The 27,829-nt window shown below is 37.2% G+C and overlaps 1 protein-coding gene across 2 annotated transcripts; it reads left to right on the top strand.

The window, feature by feature from the left end:
* The first annotated feature begins 198 nt into the window (after positions 1 to 198).
* UGDH (UDP-glucose 6-dehydrogenase) lies at positions 199 to 27,809 on the top strand. Of its 2 annotated transcripts, XM_058546912.1 has the most exons (13): positions 199 to 491; positions 4,683 to 4,799; positions 6,662 to 6,830; positions 14,237 to 14,338; positions 17,051 to 17,251; positions 17,360 to 17,557; positions 18,241 to 18,388; positions 20,316 to 20,410; positions 21,896 to 22,026; positions 22,551 to 22,684; positions 23,106 to 23,197; positions 23,306 to 23,416; positions 26,388 to 27,809. In XM_058546912.1, exons 3-13 carry the CDS (start codon positions 6,669 to 6,671, stop codon positions 26,496 to 26,498), a joined length of 1,485 nt encoding a protein of 494 aa, XP_058402895.1. In that variant the 5' UTR covers positions 199 to 491; positions 4,683 to 4,799; positions 6,662 to 6,668; the 3' UTR covers positions 26,499 to 27,809. The 2 variants fall into 2 exon arrangements, with proteins under 2 accessions (XP_058402895.1, XP_058402894.1); XM_058546911.1 differs by lacking the exon at positions 4,683 to 4,799 and having other exon boundaries at positions 200 to 491.
* Positions 27,810 to 27,829: the final 20 nt, after the last annotated feature.

The raw sequence follows: 27,829 nt of genomic DNA, 5'->3' as shown, positions 1-27,829 counted from the left end.
AACCCCCCCCCCCCCACAAAGCCGACCAGCTGCGCACGCAGCTCCGCCCAGCGCCGCTCGCGGCAGGGGCGGGGCCGCTGAGCTGGCCCGAGCGGATTCGCCCAGGCTCGGCCAGGGGGCGGGGCATGCCCCCTCCCAGCCACGACTAGCCACGCCCCGGTCTGCCGGCCCCTGAGCCCTGCAGGAAATAGGGGTGGGCCCGGGGCCTAGCGTGGCGGAGGAGGAGCGGGGAGGCAGCGGGGGCCAGAGTCCGGGAGGGCCTGGCTGCGGGGGAATGAAGCCTCCGCCTTATCGGGCAGAAGCCTTTAAATACGGGCTTGGCCCCGGGACTCGGGGTGCGGCGCTTGGCAGCCTGAGGGAGGGGCGTGCGGTGAGGGGAGATCGGGCGGAGCAGGGCGCGGGTGCAGAAGCTGCGGTAGCGCGGCCCAGGGCGAGGAGCTGTCCGAGCCGTCGGGATAGGAGCGGACGCTGCGCTCGGTGCTTGGAAGTGGGTAAGCGCCTCTCCCGGGCTGGCCCTGCCGCCGGGTCAGGATGCTCCCGGCTCCCGGCGCAGTGTGGAGGGAGCGGGGTGGGGGGGTGCGCGCTGCGCCTCGTCGCTCCCTGCGCTCGGTCCCGGGCTTCCCGTCTGACGACCCGCGTCTCTTCTTTTGGGCTCTCGGCGGGAATCGCCTTTGGGATCTGCTGCCCTGGGAACGGGCTAGCTTGGGCTTGTTATTCAGGACTCGCGAATCTCCCAGCTCCTTCTGTCCCCCCCCACACACTTTTTGACTTGGAACAAATGAGGTTTCCCTGGCGCCTCAGAAAGCCGAACATCCACCGAAGGAAGCGGTCCTCTGGTTAGGGACCCAGTTTTGGTCTCAGTCGTAGTCTTGTTTGTGTTTAGAGTCTGCTCACCAGGGGGGGCTTCTGCTTTCCTCGCTGGCCGCCCTTCTTAGGAAGCCAGAAAGCCCTTTTGAGGCGAAATCCTAAGATATTCCATCCTGACATCTGTATGGGCTGCCCTGGAATCCATTGTTGGCCGCCACACCATATAATTGCTTTATTTCATGTCAGGGAAGGCCTTTCTTGGGTGCTTCAGGAGATCATGTTTGTGTGAGACCTTGAAAAATTATACTCCTTGTATATAGGGAAGATAACTGAGTCGAGTTGAGAGTTCTGGTATATAGAAAAGAGGGATTCACTGGTAGGGAGCTTTTCACAGATAGAGGAGTAGCTGTCCGTTGACTGCCTTCAAAGACAGTGAGTCTTTGAGTTTCTTCAAATCCCTTAAGAAATGGAGAACAGTGGTCTGGTTTGTTTCTTCAGGAGGGTTCTGGAAATGAAAGAGCTTACTGTGTGCTCTGAGATGTGATTGTTAGTTAAGGCAAGTGGTAGACAACTCTGATTGAAACGATCTCGGGCTGGGGAGTGGCTTAGTGGTTAAGTGCGCGCTCTGCTACTGGTGGACCAGTTCGGATCCCGGGCGCGCACCTATGCACCGCTTCTCTGGCCATGCTGAGGTTCACGTCCCACATACAGCAACTAGAAGGATGTGCAACTATGACATACAACTATCCACTGGGGCTTTGGGGGGGAAAAAAAAAGGAGGAGGATTGGCAATAGATGTTAGCTCAGGGCTGATCTTCCTCACACGCACGCACGCACACACACACACACACACACACACAAAATTTGTGTTTAAAAAAAAAAATCTCATTTCTTCTCCCATTGCTGTACTCCTTTCTCGAACATAAAATTTATACCTAATAAGCATACTCCATCTTCCCTCTTGCTTTTTTCACAGCTTTATGTGATACTTTTTAGATATAACATTAACACTGTCTTACTCACTGATTAAATGGTTTTCCTGGGTCAGGCAAATGTTAGTATTTAATTTTTGGAAATGACTAAGATGATGTGCAAAGTTGATGTATCCAGCTATAACATCCATTGCTTTAGCTACTGGGTAATTATGTAAAGTATGCTGAAGAGGGGTGGGAGTGGAGGGATTATATTCAGATTAGATTGTAGTAGGACCTTCACTATTTGTTAGCACATCTTCTAAGTTGAAATACTGATCTGAATTTATAAAATTTTAGATGAAGAGTGGTTTTGGAACAGCCTGGTTTGTTGTGACTGTCCCAAAATACAGAGGTAAAAACTTGTTACAAACTGACTCATTCAGTAAGCAAACATTCCCATTTCCCTGACAGCACAGTAGAGGGTTAGAAGGTACATAAAAGTAGAAATAGAAAATGGAATCAGAAGACATCTGTGTCTGGCAGGGTATATCACTAACACTGTATCAAGCTCTGTATTAAAACTTTATTGAAGATTTTATTGAAACTCTCAAGTGATGATTTATTTGGACTTGCACAGATTGTACATCCATCTTCAGTAAATTTTTCATTGTCACCTACAAGCCATACTTCATATGAAATAGCAATGCAGGGATACCCTAAAAACACATGCAGTTATAGGTCCACCTGCTGTCAATAGTTTACCCCAGCTGCTGTATGTAAGGCAAGCTGAATACAGCTGGAAATCAAGGTGGTAAGAAGTAACTCGGGGAAGACATGCTGTAGTTCTACCTAATGAAGAGAGAATCTTAGGATTCTGGCCAATCGCTGCAAAAATACTAAGATCAGCCATCTGAGCTAAAGATATTCAGATAACAGTCTTCATCTGAAAAAGATGGACCCTTATGGAGAGTTACTCATTTATTCAGTTAATATTTACTGAGAGCCTACTTGTTCTAGGTGCTGAGGTGAACAGCAGCAGATAAGAACTGTTAGTCTGGGAGCGCCTTACCAAACTATGAACTACTTGAGCCCAAGAGTTGCATCATGTAGATGTTCAGTCCATGTCTTTTGTATGAATATTAGCAGAACTTGTTCTGGTTGAGATTGAAGACATAGACTGCTCTAGTAATCTCTTGGCTATGGAATTAAGAGGTAACCCCCAGAGATCCTCTGGTCCAAAAATACTTTTGAGATTCCACTTTTTAGGTATTCTAGATATTCTGGTTTTAATTAGAGAGGAAGGCTGGCTAGCTGCCCAGTAAGGGTGTTACAGTGTGGTAGTTCTTCAGGTTCATCACAGGTCAGGACTTGATCTTCAGCCTTGCAGATCTGGAAGGTGGATTTTTTTTTCCCCATGGACACAGAGCTAATGAGGCTTTAGATATAAACTTACGTAGATTAAGCTCAGAAGAGTCTGATGGATACACTAGAATGGAACTTGGCTATTACTTTGCTCTTAGGAAAATTTAATTTCAGTGTCTGGAATATTTGTGTCTCTAGTCCAGGACATCCCTTTCTAGTATTATGATTCCTGGGAATTTGAATTCATAAGGCAGAGTGGAATCAGAACAAAGAATCTTTGGGGAATATGCTATCCAAGCATTGGGAAAGCTTATTCTTGCTCCCCCTCTCTGAAACCAGAACACTTCTGACTTCCAGATTCTGTGTCACTCTTCTCTAGACAGTGCTGAAATAAACACTGTGTTATTCTTGTTCTTAGCTCTCCCTTTCCAGGCTCCAGGCTGATCATCCCCCCAGGCTGAGCTAACCCCCGGTTTTTTTTCCTTCAGTGGAGTTTATTAAATTTTAGCTACGTTAATGCCATTGATTGTTATGGGTACTTTCAGCTATGTTACCTTAAGTTATTAAATTATAGTCTCATGGATTGTTATGGTCATGCTTTTTTGAAAGAAAAGCATTCAAGACCCACTTTCAATTCATTTCCACCCTAGGAGACAATTATTACCTCTCATGTTTTTGTCCAACTAGGCAGATCTCCTCACTTCTTTGGACTCATTTCTGTATGAGTCCTTATTTATTCTCTTCCTCTCATCTGGAATGCCCTCCCTCACTTATCTTTTCTTTCTGTGTACTGCTCATTCTTTAGGCCAATCTTAGATTCTACATTTGCCTTAATTCTTTTTTTTTTCCTTTGGACTTTAACACTCATTTTGTCATTTAATTGATTATACTGCCTTGTATAATTTAACCATGTTACCTGGGTGCGGCTAACTCCTTTTCATCTTTTAAGTCAGCTTAAAGGTCAACTTCTCAGAAAGTCCTTCTTTAACTATCATATTTAAGGTAGTCCTTTCCCCACAGACAGTCTCACTCTGCCAGCTACATGTTTATTTCCCTTATATGGAACTTACTACAGCTGCCATTATTTTGTTTGTGTGCTCTCCTATTGGCATATAGCTATGTAAGGGTAGAAACTGTATCTGTCATGTTCACTATTGTATCCATTGTACATAGAACAGTAGTGGCTGTTACATAGTAGAGTGTTTAATAAATGTTTTTCGATTGAATTATTCCCTAAATAAATTGTTAAATACTTTAATATCAGGATCTTTATCCCTCTGTGGCCAATTTCTTTGCTATGTCCATACAGTAAACCCTTAAATTGGGAATAATAATTTTTCATGAAGGAGAAGAAAGGAAAAGGCTTAAAGCAAGTTGAAGCAGTTTTTCTGGAACCATATGCCAAGCCTTTTCTACTGTAGAGGTGGGGACAGTGGCAGTGAATGCTGGAGACACACCTTTGGTAAGTCTGCTCCAGGCTCAGCTGTTCCTCCCACAGGTGGGAACTTTTCAGGAGAACATTCCCTTGAACTTTAGCCACTTAGCCATCCCAGTGCAGTCTTTTCATACCATACAGTTTCTCTTTCTCCTTGTGTATAGGGTGTTTGAGGCCTGGAGGGTGCTAAAAGGCAGAACAGAAAAGTAGAAGAGTGAAGAAATGAAAGACGGATGGTTGTCAAAAAAGTAACTTTTGCTGGGCTCAGTACTTTTACCGACGTGAATCGTGGAATCCTAAAAGTTTAATAAAAATATCATATTTTTATGGCTTCACCTAAGCCATATGTGATAGTAGGGAACTCAGCCCACTTATTTAGATTGTTAAGGAGAGACTCCACCAGATTTAGCGTAGTTTAATATCTCCTGGTAAATATATCCACACAATGGAATGTGTAACAGTGTAACTGTTAAAGAAGAGAGAGAATGGAAATGAACAGGTCTTCAGAATGCATTAAGTGAAAAAAAGCCAAGTGTTGATAGTGTATATGGTATTCTACTTCTTGAATTTAGAAACAAGAGAATATTAGAATATATATGTGTATTTACTTGTATAAAAAACACTGGAAGGATACACAAGAAACTAATAAATGGTTTGCTTGTGGAAGCAAAGTAGGGGATAGCAAAGTAGATAGGGTTAGGGTAGGCATGAGGCTTCTTAGTGTATGCCTTGTTATACAGATTTAATTTTTGAACCATATGAATGTATTACCTATTCAAAACAGAATAAATTAAAAGAAATCTCTTTGTATGTATATTGTTAAGAATAATGCTTTCTTTCGTGAAATCATTCGATTCCAAATTCTGCTCATATTTACTGTTTTACTAAAATTCTGTTTCTTTTTGCAGTTTTTAAACAGCCATTAAAGATCAGACTCTATGAGTTGATATCTGCTAATCATGACCACTAAAGATTGATTTATAAGCCAGATTAGTTGTTTATTAATACAGATCAGAATACTTGTATGGGTTGATCAGCTCATTCTTTTCCATTAGGGAATTCTACCAGAAGAACCAGTGAAGATTAGAACTTTTGATTAATAAAGATTCAGACCAAAGGGAATTGGATTATCTTAATTATGTGCCTTGTTTTATCTTTTTGCATAGTAGTGATATACTTGCCAGGCATTGTAATTAGTTCAGCTTTCCAGAGTACCTTCTCTGCTCCATGCAGAGTATACTAACAAATTCTTAAACTCTCTGATTACCATTTTCCTTCTCTTTGGAATCCATGAATGAGTTAGATTAGATGATGTCTGAGGTCTTGGCCAGGACTAAAATTCTAAGAATCTGATCAGTTTGACGGTTCTCGTTCTCATTATAATGAATACACTGACAGTCTTATATATAAAGCAGTCCCTTGTAGTGTTGATTGGTGTGAATCAGTTCACTAATGGCTTTTTTTTTTTGGATTATTTTATTGGGGTCATACTGGTTTATAACATTCACCTCATGGCTTTTGAAAACCTAACAAAATTTTTGTAACAGTTTTGGTAACTACAGAAATTCCTTTAACCATCTCATAGTTTCTGATTAAAGTCGAAATCACATTTAAGGTCATTGTCAAATACTTAAAAATAAACTGCTGAAGCCAAATTGTGTAGGGAATAATCTCAGAGGCCAATAACTAATCTTAATATCTGTTGTGTATACCTAACCTATTACAAGGCTAACCTTTGTACATCAGCATTTGTTTGAGCAAGAATTGCACTGTCATATTCACCTTTGAACTTTCCCTCAGCAATCAAAGTTGCCCTAATGTATTAGAGGCCTAAGTAAGGTTTTATTTTACTTCTTGACTTTCTAAATATTAGGTCATTATAATTTTTGTGGCTCTTCTCCAGTAAATATCAGTTACTGTAATTTTTTTCCCATATGTTTCATGGTAGTGCAGCAGAGAACAGGCTAAGTCATCCAATCGGAATGTTATTTTTTATCACTATTTTCATAATTCTTAACAAGTATGAATATAGGAAATCTTTCTATGTCTTTCTATGTCAGTTTTTATAAAGTGTGATGAATATGCAATGTGAGTTCTTTAAATTTTCTGTTTTCAATAGAACAGTTACTGTTTCCTTTTCTAGTACGATCATGTTTGAAATTAAGAAGATCTGTTGCATCGGTGCGGGCTATGTTGGAGGACCTACATGTAGTGTCATTGCTCACATGTGCCCTAAAATCAGGGTAACGGTTGTTGATGTCAATGAATCAAGAATCAATGCATGGAACTCTCCTACGCTTCCTATTTATGAGGTAAATCTTGTTAAACAACTCTTTGTTCTTATGCTCTTTGTTTTCTTACAATTTTTGTTAAATAACTTACCATTAATATAAAAATCTATGACTGCAGCTAATAAGAAATTAAGTGAAAAAATCTAGATACACATGTTATGGACATTATAATTATAATTATTTCAAGTATGCCCAGGAAAATGACTGGAAAGGAGTATATTAGAATATTAATAATAGTTATATTAATGCAGTGAGATTATGAGTAATTTTTTTCTCTTCTCTTTTTTCTAGTTTTGTCTGTTATTATGGTTACCATATTGTAATAGTAAAATTAAAAAGTGGAATTCTGTAAAAATAAAATAAACTGTGGATGTTTATAACATTAATTCATAATTCATAATTAAGTCATGTCTATTTTTGGATTATTGTACTTATATCAAGTAAACCTTGGATAGATAAATGGTGTCTTCCATATTTAGTGTTTAGTATCATAAATTTGTTTAATTGGAATTTCAAAATTTCTGTGAATTTAGAGAATTTATAATTAGGAAAATATGCTTCTAACTATTTTATTAAGCTATATTGGTTCCATTTTTTAAAAATTTCACTGTAAAATGAGTTCATAATATTATGCTTTTGAATCGCAACAGAGAAGCATTTGGAAATTTGATGGTATTAGTTTCTCTCTAATATTAATATACTTTTTTTTTTTCCCCCAGAAAAGCTTTGTTATTTATAAGATGTTATCAACCATAGTCTTTCAGTGTGTTAGACCTTTGGAAGGGAAGTCTCAACCCAGTTTTATCTGTAAGATAAATCTGCCTGCTGTTTATAGGTATATGAATACAGAAATCCATGAAAAAGTACCCATCAGGTAGTAGCCACTCAACATCATGGATTTACTCATATCTGATTCAGACTTAGAATAGAAAAAAATACCCTCTGCGTGTGTGGTAGCTTCTGTTTGTGCTTTACCCTTTCTTCTACCAGATGACCTGCCCATGATTGTTCTTTAAATACCTCAATGTTATAGCATTTCTTTCTCTAAGTATAACATTACTGCTATATTTGGTGTTGGGGAATATTTTAAAACATTTTTGAAACATAACTTGATAAAGAGTTTTATAATTCTAATATCCATAAAAGAGCTGCAAGTCATCTGAAACCCTGTAAGCCGTATTTATATACAATTCTTCTGCAGTTAATTCTGCCAGTGGTGTACTCTAGTGATAAAAAACAAAGGCACCCAAAATTATTACTACTGACAATACCAAGTGTTGACAAGGATTTAGAGCAATTGGAATTTTATACACTGCTGGTCAGAATGTAAATTGGTACAGTCACTTTACAGAGGTTCAGCAGTATTTACTAAAGCTGAAAATATGTGTAATCTGACCCAGCAATTCCACTCCTAGGAGTATATCCCACAGAAATGCATACACATGTGTACCAAATGACAGGTATTAACAGTGCTATTCCTAATAGCCCCGCAAATGGGAAACAACCTAAATGTTAACCAGCAATAGAATGGGTATAAAAATTATAGTATAATCCTGCAATAAAATACCATACTGCATTGAAAATCAATGAAACTACTCCTGCATACAAGCATATGATTAAATTCTCACAAAGTAATGTGCTGTCAGACACAAAGTAGTACATACTGTATAATTCCATTGTATAAAGTTCAAATATAGGCAGACTAATCTCTGCTGATAGAATTCAGCATGATGGTAATTTGAGGGGTGGTGGTGACTAGGAGAGAGCACACTAGAGGCTCTGATTTACTGTTCTAATTCTTGAGATGGATAGTGGTTACATAAGTGTGTTCACTTGTGAATATAAACTATAAACTATATATATAATATAATATAATATAAACTATGAGCTATAAACTTTTCTATACTAAGGTGTATGCACTTCTCTGTATTTTTGTTTTACTTCACTAAAGATTTTACTAAAAAACAAAGGGTATCCCGAATAGAAAAAAGTATAAACTACTTATAATATATTGAAGTTAGACATTTTTATTGGAGAAGACAAAAAATCAATTGACCAGGCATGTTTTCTCGCCAGATTCTTATTATTGATATTACTATTTGACATCTGAAACTCTTCTTCCTAAGACTTCAGTGCTTTAAATTTAAAATAGTGTGTTCTACATTCACATTGAATCCAGTTGGGATATATTTAGTTTGACTAAGAGAGTTAAGATCTAAAATGATTTCTTTTCTCTATCTTACTTGTTTTCTCTCAATAACCTGCCTTTTATAAACGAAGAAACAAAAGTATTACTTGTTGTTTCATACTTCCATTTCATAAATAAATTTTTTCTTTAAATCTCTTTAAATAGAATATAAAATATTTGAAAGTCTAGCTAGCATTGTGCCCATGGGAAGCAGTGTCTGAGTTCTAAGAACTCTGAAATCCCATAATTGTATTGGCTTTATTTAATGGTTATAACTATTTGGTCTTGAAAGTCTTATTTTTATCTCATTTTTAATATGTCTACTCCAGAAAATTAGATGATGATAATATAAGTAGCTATTTTAGTTCTGCACTATTTAGTGTAGCCTATGAAGGAAATGGAATCTTCTTCCAAACCTGGCTTGGGAGGTTAAGAACAAGGCACTGCTGCTTTAAAATTCTTCTTAGCAAGTAGAATAATTTTTCTCTTAACAAGTAAATGATTTTAGGCTTATAATTTTTGTGTATCTTTCTTAGACATCAGTTGTTAAAAGAGGTCTGCTTAAGAAATTTACAAATCAGAAGAAAATAAAGGATTTCTGTAAGGTTGTGTTAAACAACAACAACAAAAAACTTGGAGAAATGAACTGTGTGACCCAATGATCCATTTTCAAAGATATGTTGGGCCTTTGTTCCGTTTTTATTTCTTTATTTTGTGTTGTAAAATTAACTATTCCTGCACATTTCGTGGGTCATATTGGCGGTATGAAACATTAGGTGAAATGTCAAACTGGCAGAACTATAAAAGAAGAAAAACGAATGGCAGGTTTAACGGGAGTTCTCACTCTGGTTTCTGAATTGCCTTATTGAGTAGCTTAAACATATTGTTACTAGTTGTAATTTTATACTGACCTATCTTGGACAAGGCAAAGAAATATTTTTATTTCTAAAGAAACTTTAGATACATTTGCAGTCAACTTCCCTCTGTAAATCTGTATCCTGTAATGCATTTTTAAATATACAACAAAACAGATATTTGTTTTCAAGGATATTATCAAAATCTATGGCATCGATTTTTCATTGCAAATACCACGTTTTCATGTCAGGAAGTCCCTATTGGTGACTAATGTTTAACTGATGGTTACTGATAGAGAAATGGTAACTAGTATGTAATTATAATATTTAATGTGCTCTTTTGAGTACACAGCCTCCCTGAGAGTTGTTCCACCCTCACTCCATCCACTCTGAGACTGGCTAGACTAATTAGGGAAATATTTAGAAGGAAAAATGATGGGACTTGATTGTCGATTATGTAAGAAGGATGAAGGAGAAGAAGGAATCTAGAATGATATCCATGTTTCTGGTTGGATGAATGAGTGTGATTGTGCCATTAATTGAGATAAAAAATGCAGGATGTTGTGGAGGGTGGTGGGAAATGACATGGTGAATTCTTTTTGTTTGGGCCTATGTAGTTATAGAGGCTTTGGGACATCCAAATAGAGATGATCAGGAGGCTGTTGGATATATATAAAAAGTTTAGGCAAAGAATTCAGTGTTGGAGATGTAAAGTTAGGATTATGCAGGTAGTAGTTAAAATCAGACTAGATGAGCTCTCCCAAGAAGAGCCTATGGAGAGAACAGAGCCTGGGTCAAGGACAGAACCCTGGAAAACTGTAATGTTTGATGGTAGGTGAAGGAGGAAATGCCATAGAGAAGCAAGTTCAGATAAGGTGAACCAAAAACCAGAAGAGTTTTAGTAGTGCAAGTTCCATAAAGAGTATATGTCTTGATTAGGTGTGACTAACACAGTGACCAGCTCATAGCAAGTGCTCAGTAAATATTTGCTGAATGAATTAGTAAGCTGTCAATTATGCCAAATACAGGAGAAATAAGGACTAAGACAAATTCATTAAATTTGGTACTATGGGGGCCATTGTAACTTTTGCAAGAACAATTACAAGTGTTAGGAGATGGAGGAAGTGAGAGAATGTAGAAAAAGAGTAAGACTCTTCTTTTAAGAAGTTTAATTTAGGGCCTGGCCCAGTGGTGTAGTTGTTAAGTTTGCACGCTCTGCTTCGGAGGCTTGGGGTTTGCAGGTTTGAATCCCGGGCACAGACCTACACACCGCTTGTCAAGCCATGTGTGGCAGCATCCCACATACAAAATAGAGGAAGATGGGCAAAGATGTTAGTTCAGGGCCAGTCTTCCTCATAAAAAAAAAAGAAGTTTAATTTAGAAGAAAATAAAGGGGGCTGGCCCCGTGGCTTAGTGGTTAAGTGTGTGTGCTCCGCTACTGGCAGCCCAGGTTTGGATCCCGGGCGCGCACCGACGCATCGCTTCTCTGGCCATGCTGAGGCCGCGTCCCACATACAGCAACTAGAAGGATGTGCAACTCTGACATACAACTATCTACTGGGGCTTTGGGGAAAAAAAAGGAGGAGGATTGGCAATAGATGTTATCTCAGAGCCGGTCTTCCTCAGCAAAAAGAGGAGGATTAGCATGGATGTTAGCTCAGGGCTGATCTTCTTTACAAAAAAAAAAAAAACAAGGAAATAAAGGGCACGGTCACTGGAGAGGGTCACAGGGTAAAGGCAGTGATTCTATTTATATTTTTTTCTGTGGCTGATAAAGGATCGAGCATGTTAATAAACTTAGGGAGACAAATCACATAGAGAAGGAAAGGTCAAAAGCATAGCAAGAAAGGAGCTAATTGTTGGAATAAAGTCTAGAAAGATAGCAAAAGGATAGGATCAAAAACACAAGGGAAGGGATTGGCCTTGAAAGCCTCTTCCTCGGAGACTGGAGGGAAGCAAACAAGGATTGATAAAAATACAGATAGTTTTGTTGGTGGGGACAAGAAATAAAGATGACTGACACATTGGTAATGTCAATTTTCTGGAGGTGGGAGGTAATATATTCTGCAGAAGATAAAAGGGGTTGTGTTGGGCAAGGATTTGCGAATAGTGGGGATTCGGAGCAGTAATCTCAGAATAGTGAGGACAAGTAAAAAGATTATCAGGCCACATGGAAAACCCAGCTAAATATACTTAGAGTCCATGAGCTTATGTTTATTGTTGTTCTTTCTAATCTTAATAGGTTTATATTTTTATGGGTCAAAACTATATTAATAAAAAAGTAGTCATTTTTACTGCCTGATAAGGAAATAATAATGACTATCAGATAAAATATGCTAATAAGATACTTAAATTTTTATTCAGAAAATAGTATAGTATTGTTAATATTTAACAAAACATTTTGTTTTGTGTTACCATATTTATTGAATAGTCATTGCTTTTTTGTTAACTTTGTTCATTAAACAACTTAATAACTACATTTTAAAAAACAAAATGGATAATTTGCTTTGCTTTTTCTGGGTAAAATGAAAGATAATTTTACCCTGTGAAAGGATTCGAGTTCTTCCATAAAAAGTACCATATAGGGGCTGTCCTGGTGGCATAGTGGTTATGTTCACATGCTGCACTTTGGTGGCCTGGGGTTCGCAGATTTGAATCCTGGGTGCAGACCTACATGCTGCTTATCAAGCCATGCTGTGGTGGCGTCCCATATACAAAATAGAGGAAGATGGGCACGGATGTTAGCTCAGGGCCAATCTTCCTCACCAAAAAAAGAAAAAAAATACTTTATAAATTCTAAATACTAATTATGATAATTACATAATGAATCTGATAAGATGTAGAACCCATATTATTAACTACTTCTGCATCAGTTTTGGAGATCTACAAATATCCCATTGATTTTAACAGAATAATGTAGTTCATTTTGAGGTCTTATTAAGCCTTAGTATAAATTCTACATTGCTCCAATTTTGGGTTATTCTAATTTAAATATTAGGAGATTATTAGGAAATAGGACTGAATTAAATCTTCTCTGCAAAATCCCAACTCCGTAATCTTTTACCCTCATTTTCTAGAACCTACTCAAAATAACTAAGGAAATAGTTACTATGATTCGTGACACTATATTCATGGTTGTGGTGGTTCATATATTTTGCTGGTCCTGTTATACATTTTAGTCAAACTAATAGAAATTTGAATTTACATTTTAAAGTTCGTCTAATTGCTTATGTTTTTCTAAACACCCATAATATTGTGGATATCATTTGAACCTTCTCCCCTAAGAAGAGTAAGCTCAGTGGTTTAGATCTGTTTTCTTTTGCTTTGCTTTTTATTATGAGAAATTTCAACGTGTCATAACAGCAGAGAGAATAGTATAATGAATCCCCATGTGCCCATCACCCTGTTTCAACAATTTATCAACACGGCCAGTCCCCACTCCTGACTACCACCATCATGATTATTTATAATTTCATCCATAAACATTACATTATGTATCTCTAAAAGATAATAATTGTTTTTAAAACCTAAGCATGTCACCATTATCACTACTAAAAATTTTAACAATGATTTGTTAATATCAAAAATTCTTATACATGTCCTTCTCATAATTTATTTGAATCAGAATCCAAGTAAGATTCATATATTGCAATAGATTTGTATCATTTAAGTGTCTTTTAAGACCACAGTATTTTGATCTCTCTGTTTTTCTCTTCAGTTTGTTTGTTGAAAAAACTAGGTTGTTTATCCTGTAGAAATTTTCACAATCTGGATTTTGCTGATTGGACTGGTCTGATCAGATTTAGACCTGATTTTTTTGGGGGCGGGGGAAGGCAAGAATACTTGTTAAGTGGTGTTGTACAGCTCAATATTCTTTACATGACTGTCTCTCCTATTAAATTGTTTGGGAAAAGTAACAAAATTTTCAATACAAACGTTTCTTACAATAGGATTTATAAAAAATATATATTTATGTATGTATAGAATAAATATTGACTGTTTCACAACCAGTTGTATGGGCTGAATTCTTGGGTGTAAAAACCTGCATTCATAATGATGGTGCAAAATCAAATGTTTGCTTGAAATCACAGAAGACCTTGAATTTTCTCATAATTGTGTTGATTCTTATGCAACAGTCAGGCACATGGCAAACAATGACACAGCATTAAAATGAGCTATTGCTTTAATTGTGGCAAGTTCAGTTTTGCTTCATTTACATTACTTACACCTATGACCTTTGATATATGATCTTTGATTTTTCTACAAAGATGTTATTTGAGAGCAAGTATAGACCTTTGAATTACAATATATAACCTTCCCCTTTAACAAATATATTCTGTACTATTAGATTAGCTCATATGACTGCTTTTCTTTTTTTTTTTTAGCCAGGACTAAAAGAAGTGGTAGAATCCTGTCGAGGAAAAAATCTATTTTTTTCTACCAATATTGATGATGCCATTAATGAAGCTGATCTTGTATTTATTTCTGTAAGTATTTTCCTTTGCTGTGTGAGTTTTAATGTATTCTTATTTACATAGAAGTTTCATTGTGTTTTAATAGTAAATCCATTGATATTAAATCATAGCATCGCTTAGTATAGAGTTGTCCAGTTGAATTTTGGTTGTCACCAGCTTCGTCCAACACTTCACCAAACCCTATAATCATCTGGTCAAATACATCCTTTCAGATCGTTGAACAAATAAATTCAGAGAAAGTTCTAGTCTGAGATCTAAAATTAGTAAGTGCTGGTAACATGTGAGCACATGTGATGATAGGCTATATATTTCATCATTTCTTGTTTCCACTGGTTGGTAGAGGTGAAGTAAAGAGAATCAGATAAAGTTTGCCTGCAAACTTACAGGCATCTCCAATCTAGATGAATTATGTTCCAAAAGTCATTTTAAATTAATTGTTTGGAACTTGGCATATGTTGGTCAGGTTATCAGGCTAGCCCATAGACACCTTCAGCTCATAGTATGACTACACTGTTTTATCTCTGTAATGAAAAAAAATAGAACAAATGCTTGGGAGTAAACTCTGGTAATCCAATATTTAAACCAAGGTAACTTATTTCCTGCTGTCCTGGTAACCATCTACTCAAATATCCTGTGTGTGATGGTATAGTTATCACCAGTTGGTGGTTGAGCTAGGGTGTTATATGACTCAAAACCTTTAAGGCTTTAAGGAATAAAGGGAAAGCCAGTGGTATCAGCCTTGACTGGGTCCCATGAGATAAAGGAAAGAAATGCCATGGTGTCCATAGAGGGTAGATGCTGTTGAATTAATTATGCATATTCTTAATGACTGTAAGTTGTTGAATAAGGGGTTGTTTTCTGACTGATGAGACAAAAGCAGTGCTGTGAAGATAGGTGAACTCCAGAAGAAAGTGGTAATGAAGCCAGTGGTAAAACTGAGTGATGAATTCAGTCTCTCTTGGCCTCCTTAATTACTTCAGAGGAATTGGCGCAGCTTCTACGACTCACCTACCCATCCTCTTCTTAAGCTTGCAGAAGGGTAGAGTAGAGGCATAGGAAATGAGAAAATATTTTGGAGTAGCTAGACACTTGGAGAAAATCAAGAAGTTACCTTAGTCCAACTTTTGGATAACGAGAGCCTAGAATGGGAATAGGGGAATTTTCTGTTGAAATGTATCTTAAAAGAATCTGTTCTCAGGCAGTAGAGTTCACCGTAGGGTGGTCTGGCACAGACAGCTGATTTTGTACTTGCCTCTCTGCAGATCTAGCCTGAGCTGCCCTGAATCTTGCCAAGCCATTACTTTGTATACCTGTTAGCGTAATTTATTCTATATAACTTATACCTAGTTCCCATTATTCTCTGAATCAGGTTTTTTTTTAATTTGCTTGTTGTATACTTTCCATTATGGAAAATATCAAACTTATACAAGAGATGAAGACAATAATATAATGAACCTCTATTTACCCATTCTCCATTGTCAACAGTTATCATGGCTGATCTTGTTTCATTTACTATTTCTTTCCCTTTCCTCCCACCCAAGATTATTTTTAAACAAATTCTAGATAGGAATAGTAGTTTTATACAAACCACTTTTCAACTGTTATCTTCAGAGCTTCTTTACCAGAGGAATCTATCTGATCATCTCCCATCTCAAGCATGTTTCACGTTATCCTGTCAGCCGTCTTTGCCCTTCTGTAGTCCATTGTACCCTGACTTCCATGTCTAAGTCTTTTCTTAAGTTGTTCCGTGCATGTAAACAACTTTTTCCTCCTGATTTTCACACCTGAACTCAATCTTCAAGTTTTGATTTATTTTGGCTTGATTCCTTTATTTAGCTTCCCATTAGGTTATGAGTGTCAAGAGAAGAGAATTGGTGCTACTTGCTATTGGTTCAAAAATTATTCCTATATAGAATTTTAGACTTTTCAGAGTTTTTTGACTTTTATCAGAGTGTTATAAAACTCATGTGTTATATTTTAGAGAGTGTGTTATCCTCATTTTCCAGTGAGATCATTGAGGCAAATGCAGCCACACTTCCCCAAGGTTACATGATATAGCTAAGCCAAAACTAAATGCCTAGACTCTGGACTCATGATTTATTTTTCTTTCTATTTGATAGTGTGTGTCGTCATAGTATTCGGTATCCTGAAGATGCTAGATAATTTCTAGCTTTAATGAGCCAAGAAAGCATTTGTGAATGATACTGCAAACATTTTTTAAAAGCTATTGATATAGGTCTATAAAAAAGAGTAAAAAAGGAGTTTAGAGTTTAGTTTTAAAGACCATGATAATATATTACATGTAATAAAGAGAGGAAAGAAGAGAAAACTTACATTTCATTTCAGACTGTGAACTCCTATAGGATAAGAACTGTTTCACTCATCTTTATATCTCATTCATCTTTATAGCCATATATATGGATATATCTGGATATATCCAAGAGCTTAGCTTGGAACCTGCCTGCCCTGGTATCTGACATATATATAGTAGCTTCTCAACAAAAATTTATTGAATGAGTTCTCCAGATGCTTCAAGCTGTTCCTTCTAGTGATCATATTTATAAAATGTGTTATTTCCATGGAACTAATAGAGGGTTAAATCAGGGCTACCGATAATAGTTAACTTCCCACTTGACTAGTGAATTGATGGTCCGGGCATATCTTGAAGTCACTCAATGAATCTCTCACAGATATTCTGTTCTTAATCTCATATACTTTCATCAGGTGAACACTCCAACAAAAACCTACGGAATGGGGAAAGGCCGTGCAGCAGATCTGAAATATATTGAAGCTTGTGCTAGACGCATTGTGCAAAACTCACATGGGTACAAAATTGTGACCGAGAAAAGCACAGTTCCAGTGCGGGCAGCAGAAAGTATTCGTCGAATATTTGATGCAAACACAAAACCCAACTTGAATTTACAGGTATAAAAAAAGGAAGGTTTAGAATCTGATTCTTATGTAAATATCAGTGCCTTAAAGTTGTCCATAACTAATTCTAGCTTAAAACTTTCCTTTGCGTTGGGATTCTAGGTACTGTCCAACCCTGAGTTCTTGGCAGAAGGAACGGCCATCAAGGACCTAAAGAACCCAGATAGAGTACTGATTGGAGGGGATGAAACCCCAGAGGGCCAGAAAGCTGTGCAGGCACTGTGTGCTGTATATGAACACTGGGTTCCCAGAGAAAAGATCCTTACCACTAATACTTGGTCTTCAGAACTTTCCAAACTGGTTGGTATATAGCATTCAACTCTCCATTAAATTTATAATTTTATAATTTTATTTATTTTTTCCCCCAAAGCCCCAGTAGATAGTTGTATGTCATAGTTGCACATCCTTCCAGTTGCTGTATGTGGGACGCGGCCTCAACATGGGCGGAGAAGCGGTACGTCAGTGCGCGCCCGGGATCCGAACCCGGGCCGCCAGCAGCGGAGCGTGCGCACTTAACCGCTAAGCCAACCGGGCCGGCCCTACTCTCCATTAAATTTAAAGCCAAGGACTTATTTCTCTTAAACCTGATAAGCTCTATAGATACTTTCTTAATATTAATAAAAGGTATGCTTTTGAAGATAATTTCCTTGTACGTTATGAGATAATTTTCACAAGGGGGATCAAGTATTATGGCATAAAATATTCTGGAAAATTCTAAAATTTTAATAAAGATAAAATGAAGGGTACGTTAAAATAGTAATTTTGGAAATCACTCTTTCCCTTCTTTTACCCTCTTGCTTAATCATCTTTCTTCTCTAATTTAAGGCATTTTCCCTTACCAGCTCTTCCATTGCCTCCTCAAATTGAGCCCATCAGCCACTTTTGTACCTCCCTCAGTAATTTGTATCAGCTCAATGAAATATAATCCAGATGCATAAAATTGCTATTTTAGCTCATCATACTTCTATTTCATTTTTTTTTAGGCAGCAAATGCTTTTCTTGCCCAGAGGATCAGCAGCATTAACTCTATAAGTGCCCTCTGTGAAGCAACAGGAGCTGATGTAGAAGAGGTGGCAACAGCCATTGGGATGGACCAGAGAATTGGAAATAAGTTTCTGAAAGCCAGTGTTGGTAAACTGAACTTTTTATGTACATAAAGTGGGTTCATTTAGCTAGATGTCTAACTTGAAGGAAGTCTTTTTTAACTTAATGCCCTTAAAATAATGATTCCATTATACATGTGGCCTTCAGCCTATCAGGGACTTACTGAGGCAATAATTAAACATATTGTTTAATAATTACTGACTGATTAGTATCATAAACATAGTTCAGTGTTTTAGGAGGAATAAATTAGTATTTAGTTAGAACATTTAGGAAGAATAAGTTTGGGAGACCAAATAGGAAATAATTCAAGTAACACCTTATTGAAGCAAGTAGTAAGAAATTCCCTATTGTTTACTTTTCCTCCTAATATACTTTTGGAAATGTCGCCTTGGTGAAATATAGTTGATCCTCATTATTTGTGGATTCTGTGTTTGTGGATTAGCCTACTCACTAAAATTTATTTGTAACACTCAAATGGATACTCGTGGTCATTTGCAGACATGAACAGAGCAGCCAAAAATTTGAGTCCCCTGACACATACATTCCCAGCTGAAGCTGAATAAGACAATGCTCTTGCATTCTTGTTTTCAGCTCTCATTCTACAAACATGTGCTTTTTTTGTGGTCTATTTAGTGCCGTATTTTTTGCCTTTTCATGCTTTTTGTTGGTGATTTCACTATTTAAAGTGGCCCCAGGCATATTGCTGAAGTGCTGTCTAGTGTTCTGAAGTGCCAGAAGGCTGTGATGTGCCTTATGGAGAAAATACATGTGCTTGGATAGGCTTCATTCATGCATGAGTTATAGTGCTCTTGGCTGTGAGTTCAATATTAATGAATCAACAATGTATAGTGTCTTTAAACAGAATAAGGTGTCTTTAAACAGAAACTTACATAAAACAAGATTATGTATCAATTGGTGGATGAAAATATGACCAGAAGCTCACAGGAACCTAACCCTGTCTTTTGCCTAGAAGCAATGCTTCAGTATTTGCTAATTCAGTGTTTATGGCAATTTTGTAGAACGTAACTACTAGGTATAACAAGAACTAACTGTATTTTTGGATATAAGTTAATAAGGTTGATGTAAGGCAAATAGAATCTTTTATAGATTGGGCCATAGGCAGCCCTTCCTGTAATGGCCTTATGCCATTTCCCAATACTGGTTTGCCTGGCCTTTTCTATCTTTTTGATATTTTCTTCTAGCTACCATTTAATAAAAATAGCTACTACTGAAGGCATATTACACACCATGCTCTGAACCAGCACTTTATATATATCTCATTTATTAATCCTTTTAACCTGTTACAAAGGTGCTGATATTTCTTTTATAGAGATGATTGAGAATCAGGGAAATTTTTGCAGCTTGCTCAAAGTCATACAACTAATGAGTGCTAGGTGTTTCTGACGCCAAAGCCCATACCAGCCCTCACTGTATACTGCGTTGCACTAGAACAGGGGCGGGCAAACCATGGCACTTGGCCAAATCTGGCCCACAGCTTGTTTTTGTAAAATAAAGTTTTATTGGAACATAGCTACGCTCTTTTGATTACATATTGTCTGTGACTGCTTTCAAGCTACAAAGGCAGAGTTGAATAGTTGTACTGGAGACTGTATAGCCCACAAAGACTAAAATATTTACTATCTGGCCCATAAAAGTTTGCCAGCCCTGTGCTAGAGTTAGAGATGTGGGGCAGTGATACCAGATGAATGAGAAAAAAAATAGAAAATATAGCCATAATAAAACTTTAGCTAGAAAATTATTTGGAAATTATTTATTGAGTTGATTAGTTGATTGCAAATTTCACACAATTTATAAACCCACTAATTTTTCAACATCTGAATTTTATTATTAAAAATCTTAGCATAGGCCATCTGATTTAGTATGACAAAGAAATTTTTTCTGTGATTCAGTTGTGTGGTTCCTAAGTGAAAATATTGTCCTTTTTTTCCTTCAGGTTTTGGTGGGAGCTGCTTTCAAAAAGATGTTCTGAATTTGGTTTATCTCTGTGAGGCTCTGAATTTGCCTGAAGTAGCTCGTTATTGGCAGCAGGTATTAATGTTTATAGTCGACAGCTTATGATTAACTTCTGATGAAAACATATCACCCTTTGTGAATTGTTTTTTGATAGGATTTATTTATTCCAAGAACTCAGCTATTATTATATTCAATTTGTTTATTTTAGGTTTATTTATTGGGCTTCTGTGTTTTTAATTTCTTTTTTGCTAATCAACTGTGATAGAAGTTTCTGATAAACCAGTATTTCTTTTAATTTTATAGCTAAGTTTGCTCCCAGAGTAAAGCAAGAACTGTTACTCTTAATTATAATTCTTCTCTATCTTGAAAGGCATAAAATCAAAATAAGGGAAGAACCTGTATTCTAATGCTTTCATGTGTTTTGCATGTGTTGATATTTGTCTTGTCCCTTTGAGATTCACAGAGCTAGAATTAGAGACCTTTCCCAAAGTGGAAATAGAGTTAACATTTATTGAGTGCTTACTCTGTGCCAGGCATTCTTGAAGCATGTTGCATGTAGTATCTTAGTACTCATCGCTAATATTATCCCCCATTTATAGATGAGGGAGCTGAGGCTTAGAGACGTTAAGTAATTTGTCCAAGATACCAGCCAGTATACCTACCTTTCCCAAATATTTTTTCCCCAAGTGTATAGTTTTTTGGTAGTGGATGGAAATATAAGGAATTCAGATTTTTTAGGGAAATGTACACTTTTAAGTTTATTTCACTCAATCCAGCATGATGGCTTTATCATACTGTCCATCAGGGGGAAAATGCAGGTAAAGTCTTGATTTTCCAATACTTTGGGCTCATTTCCTAAGCTCTCAGGATTTGAGACAGCCCCTAGAAGCTTAGAGCCTTAAAAAAAATAAGTCTCTTTCCTTATACTCATCTAGTCACCAATATGAAGTCTTGTTTATAAACTCTTAGAAGAGTAACAGATTAGGTGATCAGAGACTTTTATAACATTTAATTAAATACTTGGCCAAATGTTTGTGGTGTTATGGTTCATCCAGAGGCAGCTATAACTCGATACATTGTTTGACTGTTCTCTGTCCACTTTCTTCTACTCACACTCAATTTTGGTGAGGGGTAGCGGGTAAGCATATGAGGGAGTACTTTGAGATTTGATTGCTTACAGCCTGCTTCCACAGGGTTTGGAGAAGCTGGTTAAGGAGAACACTGTTTTCTCTGTGCCTTATTTGGGCTGGCCTCATAGCTGGACCTCAAATGGAGTTGAAACTTAGCTGTTTCCCCATCTTTATATCCATCCCAGCCTGATGCATGGAAAGTTAAGCCAAATGGAAATTAAAATATTCAGGATGGCTTTAAGGAAAGGGGGGTGGGTAATTCTTTTTTTTTTAATCTGTAGATACAAAAGAGGGTGGTTAATCTTTGCCTCCTGTTAATTTATAAGGTTGATATTCATACAGTAGCACCCAGCATAAAACTCTGAGCAGTGTATGGCACAAGCTGCACCTCTTTTAACTGATCATTGCATAATTGTACATGTAATTTCAGGTTATAGATATGAATGACTACCAGAGAAGGAGGTTTGCTTCCCGGATTATAGACAGTCTGTTTAATACAGTGACTGATAAGAAGATAGCTATTTTGGGGTTTGCATTCAAAAAGGACACCGGCGATACGAGGTATCAGTTCTTTAAAATATTTCAACCCCTTTGAGAGTGTTAATGCCTCCTCTTATCTTGATTTTTGATTGGTGGATATATGTGTGAAACACATGTATGTATATAGTATAAAGAATAAAAATAAAGTGAACATCCATATCCTCACAAGAAATAGAATCTTACCTGTATGTTGAACCCCCTAGGTATTAGAAATATGTGCCATTTAAAAGCTTAGCAGGGAGGAGAGAGTGGGGAAGAGAGAAATAGGTGAAGGGGATAAGAGGTACAGACTTCCAGTCATAAAATAAATAAGCCATGAAGATGTAGTGTACAGCATAGGCAGTATAGTCAACAATATTGTAATAACTTTATATGATGACAGGTGTTTACTAGTCTTATCAGGGTGATCATTTTGTACCTCAGGAAGAGGTAATGTAAATAAATGTCAAATCACTATGGTGTGCACTTGAAGCTAATACAATATTGTATTTCAACTGTACTTCAATAAAAAAAAAGCTCAGCAATACTGATTTTTTTTCCTTCAGAGAGTCTTCTAGTATCTATATTAGTAAATATTTGATGGATGAAGGCGCACACCTCCATATATATGATCCAAAAGTACCAAGGGAACAAATAGTTGTGGATCTTTCTCATCCAGGAGTTTCAGAGGATGACCAAGGTAAGGCTTTGAGTCTCATGAATTACTTTTGAGTATGGGCTCTAAAACTTGTTTGTTCTCTAGAAACCTTTGGTTATTCAGTTATCATCATTTACATCATTGGTAGGCCCTCCTTTCAACCTCATTACTCTAAAATTAAACGCTTAGGCATCGTTTCGTCAACTCTGATTTGAAGTGATGAGCTGTGGATTAGTCGAATGATTTTTCCTACATATTCTAAAAAGCCTCAGAGGTTTCAAGGAGATGCTTCTGGGGCAAGGTTGGGGTTTCTCCAGGTCCCCCGTCATTACCCCCACTCACACTTCAACCAGACCATTCCATTTCTGTCATACCCTCAACCCCTGCAATCCTGGTGTTAAAATGCATAATTTCAATTAACTCCTTTCCTATTGCCAATTTTTTGTTGCTGTTGTTGTTACAGTGTCCCGACTTGTGACCATTTCCAAGGATCCATATGAAGCATGTGATGGTGCCCATGCTGTTGTTATTTGCACAGAGTGGGACATGTTTAAGGTGAGGTGACAGAAATGGCATTAAGGAAAATTTTAGAGGTGTTGTAGTACCAGTTGGGGTTGAGTATGTGTGCATGTACGTATTGTTCCTTTGGTTCTGTCTTTACAGGAATTGGATTATGAACGCATTCATAAAAAAATGCTGAAGCCAGCCTTTATCTTTGATGGACGACGTGTCCTGGATGGGCTCCACAATGAACTACAAACCATTGGCTTCCAGGTAATCATGATCCTGGACTGGTTTTGTTTTGTTTGTTTGGTCATTTGTATTTTAATGCTTTTGCATTTTAGAATTTTAGTATTTTCTTATTTAGCAATAACATAACTGTGGGGTAACGTGACTATGGGTCAGCTGTCTGGGAAGTCGCTATGGGATTTTTGTAACTATTCCACTCTCTCCTTAAATTTGTGATCTAGAGGTTATTCAGTGTTGGTCTCCCTTATGTAGTATCCAGGAAGTCATCAGTTGCCTATCATATAGGGACAAAATGTGCCCTGCCTTACCTCGTATCATAAAGATCAAGTAAGAAAATATACAAATTTTTTTTTTATAATTTTATTTATTTATTTATTTTTCCCCCAAAGCCCCAGTAGATAGTTGTATGTCATAGTTGCACATCCTTCTAGTTGCTGTATGTGGGACGCGGCCTCAGCATGGCCAGAGAAGCGGTACATTGGCGCGCGCCCGGGATCTGAACCCGGGCCGCCAGCAGCAGAGTGCGCACACTTAACCGCTAAGCCACGGGGCCAGCCCACAAATTTTTTTTTTTTTTAGTTTTTTTTCCTGGAGCCACCAAGGCTGCTCTGTTGAACTGTCTGCACCACACCAACTCCCTCAGAGGCTGGGTTGCTTATTCCCGTACGAATGTTTTGAAAACTGCAATATACAATATAGTTGTCCCATGTTGGTATAGGATCCTATAGCTTCTGAGTGCTCAGCACTGTCCTGTGCTGTGGGAGGTCTGACTGAAAAGTAGTACTGGCCCTCTTCTAATTCAAGGTTTGTCAATTAATTATGGAACATTTAGAGAGCTGACAGGAACCTCTGCCTAGAATGGCACATTTATATGGTGCATCTATTTCAGTTCTACCAGGGGTCCCAAAAGTATTAATAAGAAGGAGCTCCTTTCCATTGCCTCAGAGCAGTGTGTTTGGGGATGGGATGCTCAGGGGGAGGTTGGTGAGGATAAAGAAATATGCCAGAAGATTGCCGTCAGCATAGTTCCAGAGCAGAGCAGAGAGGGGCAGTGTTTAGAGTTGGCTGTGTGTGTCTGCTCAGCACCAGCTGTCTTGGAGAGGTATCGATAAGGTCTCATCTCCTGTTCAAAATATATGATCTGGTTCTGTTAACCTGTCACCGACTTGTTGAAGATCCATCTTATTTAGAATTCAGTGCCCATTTCTCATTCATGAGAGATTCACTTGCAGCAAGAACCAAATGGCATCCTGTCTGTTAACGTTCCATCAAGGACCTTAGGGACTTTTCTGTTCCACCCCTCCTTAGTGGGTAACTGCATGACTGTTTTTCCCAGTCATGACTTAAACTCAGCAATGTTATTTTTTAAAGATTATTTACAAGGCATAGACAAATTTTCTCTCATTCCTGTTTTACTTATCTGAGAGAGAAGGTATATAAAATGAAATATATTTAAAATGAGTTTGATTGGGCCGGCCCCGTGGCTTAGCGGTTAAGTGCGCATGCTCCGCTGCTGGCAGCCCGGGTTCGGATCCCGGGCGCGCAACGACGCACCGCTTCTCCCGCCATGCTGACGCCGTGTCCCACATACAGCAACTAGAAGGATGTGCAACTATGACATACAACTATCTACTGGGACTTTGGGGGGAAAATAAATAAATAAATAAAATTATTAAAAAAAAAATAAAAAAATAAAATGAGTTTGAGTTCTTAGAAGTTAACTTTTCCTAGTAAGGTTTAAAAAAACATTAAGAATGGAATCACTAAATAAAGAGAATTTTTAAGTCACTAAATAAGACAACTGATTAATACAAAGTAGAAGCCCTTTCTTTGTAGTACAAGTCAGAATTAAATACTAATTTTTAATTCAAAAGACATTTATGAAAATTCTATAGTATATTTGTCTCTGCTGTAGAGAGGAGATAAACATGACTGTTAAAGAAGCAGTGTCTTTAAAGGTAAGATTGATGATTCTGGACATTTGGAAAAAATGTTTAAAATGTACTATGCAAAAAAAATTGACTATCATTTGTTTATCGAAGGCTGACTTGTATGCCAAACACTGTGCTGGGCACTTAATCTAATCTTTACCACAACCCTTTGAGGTAGGTGGTAGTAATACTATTTATAAACAAGGAAGAAAGACCTAGAGAGTTTAGGTAGCATAGCAATTATCAGTCAGGATTCCAACTGGGGCCTTTCAGACGCTGAAGCCTGAACTCCTAAAAACTATGCTGTTACAGCTTATGCAAGGTTTTTAGAATAAGGGAAATAGACATGAGAATAGACTACGAGAGAGAATGTGAATTAATTGGAATTTAGTCTGTTACTTTCTTTCATATATGCTACTGAAAAATAGTGGCATATGAATTCTGAGGGGTCTGGTGTTGGGAATGCCAGGAGTTGAGTGTCTAGATATGAATATGAAAAGTGGAGTGTAGATTGACCCTAAAACATAAAAAATAGGGAAGGATGGAGGAAGATTGGCATGGATGTTAGCTCAGGGCCAGTCTTCCTCAGCAAAAAGAGGAGGAGTGGCATGGATGTTAGCTCAGGGCTGATCTTCCTCACAAAAAAAAAAAAAAAAAGGGAAGGAACCAAAGATCTTTCATAGCAACCCAGACAACTTGAGAAACTTTTTCTACTTTTAAAAAGAAAAAATAATCTAGGGCCGGCCCCGTGGCTTAGCGGTTAAGTGCGTGCGCTCCACTGCTGGCGGCCCGGGTTCAGATCCCAGGCGCGCACGGACGCACCGCTTCTCCGGCCATGAGGCCGCGTCCCACATACAGCAACTAGAAGGATGTGCAGCTATGACATACAACTATCTACTGGGCCTTTGGGGGGAAAAAAATAAATAAATAAAATCTTTAAAAAAAAAAAAAAGAAAAAATAATCTAGGTTTCCTTCCTTATTAAACTTCATTATAGAGGTTTTACTTTTATGTATTATAATTGTTAATAGTTTTCTTTTTAAATCCTTTTCTTTCTCCCCCTAGATTGAAACAATTGGCAAAAAGGTGTCTTCAAAGAGAATTCCATATGCTCCTTCTGGTGAAATTCCAAAGTTTAGTCTTCAGGATCCACCTAACAAGAAACCCAAAGTATAGACATTGCCATTTTTATTTGTAATTTTTTTGGTACTTCAGGATAGCAAATATCTATCTGATATTAAACGGTAAATGAACCAAGTGTTTTTAAGGAAACAAAACTATTTTTTTAATAATCAAATTTATACTAGCTATATGGGAATTAGCATCTGTTAATTATGAATCTAGAATATTTTTTACATATTTTTATAATATTGTTACCTCAGTGATTGGACGAGTGGCAAATAATCATGTTGGTTTTAATGGTGTCAATTTTTGTAAAATAAAAATTAAACTTCAAATACTTTTTACTTTACAAAATGTCCATAAGCAGCACTTTAAGTAATCACATTGTAAAGGGAAAGGTACTCCTCAGTTTTTCTGATCATTGGTTTATTTACTTGTCATGAAATGTGTATTTTAAACCATGAAATTGCTATGCTTATTACTGCACTAAACCTGTTAACCTTTCAGCAAGTGTTTGGAGACGTAGAGGTTTCTGGCTTTATGGATAAGGTGTTTTCCAAGCCATTTCTTGTGTTTCTGAACTTAGAAGGAAGATACAGCGGACAGAATGAGGACTTCTGTGCTTTTTTTTTTGTATATTCTTAGAACATTTTTTCTATGCTTCCATGTTAGAAGTAACCCTACAAGTATGGTTTGGTTAATGTTCCATTGCTCCTTTTGTTTTAATGAGCTGTGTTGTTGGTTTTTTAGCCTAAAAAGATCACTACTACTCATTTCCAGTTAATCCAAATAAGATTAAAAGGCATTTTTTTTTTAACATGAAGAGAAAAATCAGTGGTATGGTCTATTTCATTCCTCTTCACTTCTCATTTTGCCTCCTTGAGCATTATTTTTTTAGTCCAAGAGCCAAAAATATTTGTTACCTTGACTTTGCATTTTTATTTCTATTACTCATTGCAATTTTTCCCCTTTTTCTTTAAGTAAGAAAACTAATATAATCTCATGTATAAACTTAAAGACGTAGATTTTACAAATTATCTATAGCGTACTTCCTAAAATAAGAATTTTTGTATGTATTTCCATCTGCTTTTTTCTTAGGTCTCTTGTTGACTTATATTTGATTGTTTTCTCTTGTGTTTTATCATTATTGAAATATGTCAGATGTCCATTTGATGCTTATGCTGTGCTGAGAGGGTACAAACTGAGTTACACAGATACAGGCCTCATCCTTTAGGAATTTTATGGTTCAATAAGAATACAGAGACAAATATAAAGATGAGGACAGAGACGTCTGTACAGATATCAAAAACATAAATAAAATATTCTGCTTCAACAACTATGTGGGTGTATTTTTGTCATAGAGCAAGTAACTAATGAGTCATGAC

This window comes from Diceros bicornis, chromosome 8, assembly GCF_020826845.1.
Source record: "Diceros bicornis minor isolate mBicDic1 chromosome 8, mDicBic1.mat.cur, whole genome shotgun sequence".
NCBI classification, from domain to species: domain Eukaryota; kingdom Metazoa; phylum Chordata; class Mammalia; order Perissodactyla; family Rhinocerotidae; genus Diceros; species Diceros bicornis.
This window is presented reverse-complemented; position numbering and strand designations above follow the sequence as displayed.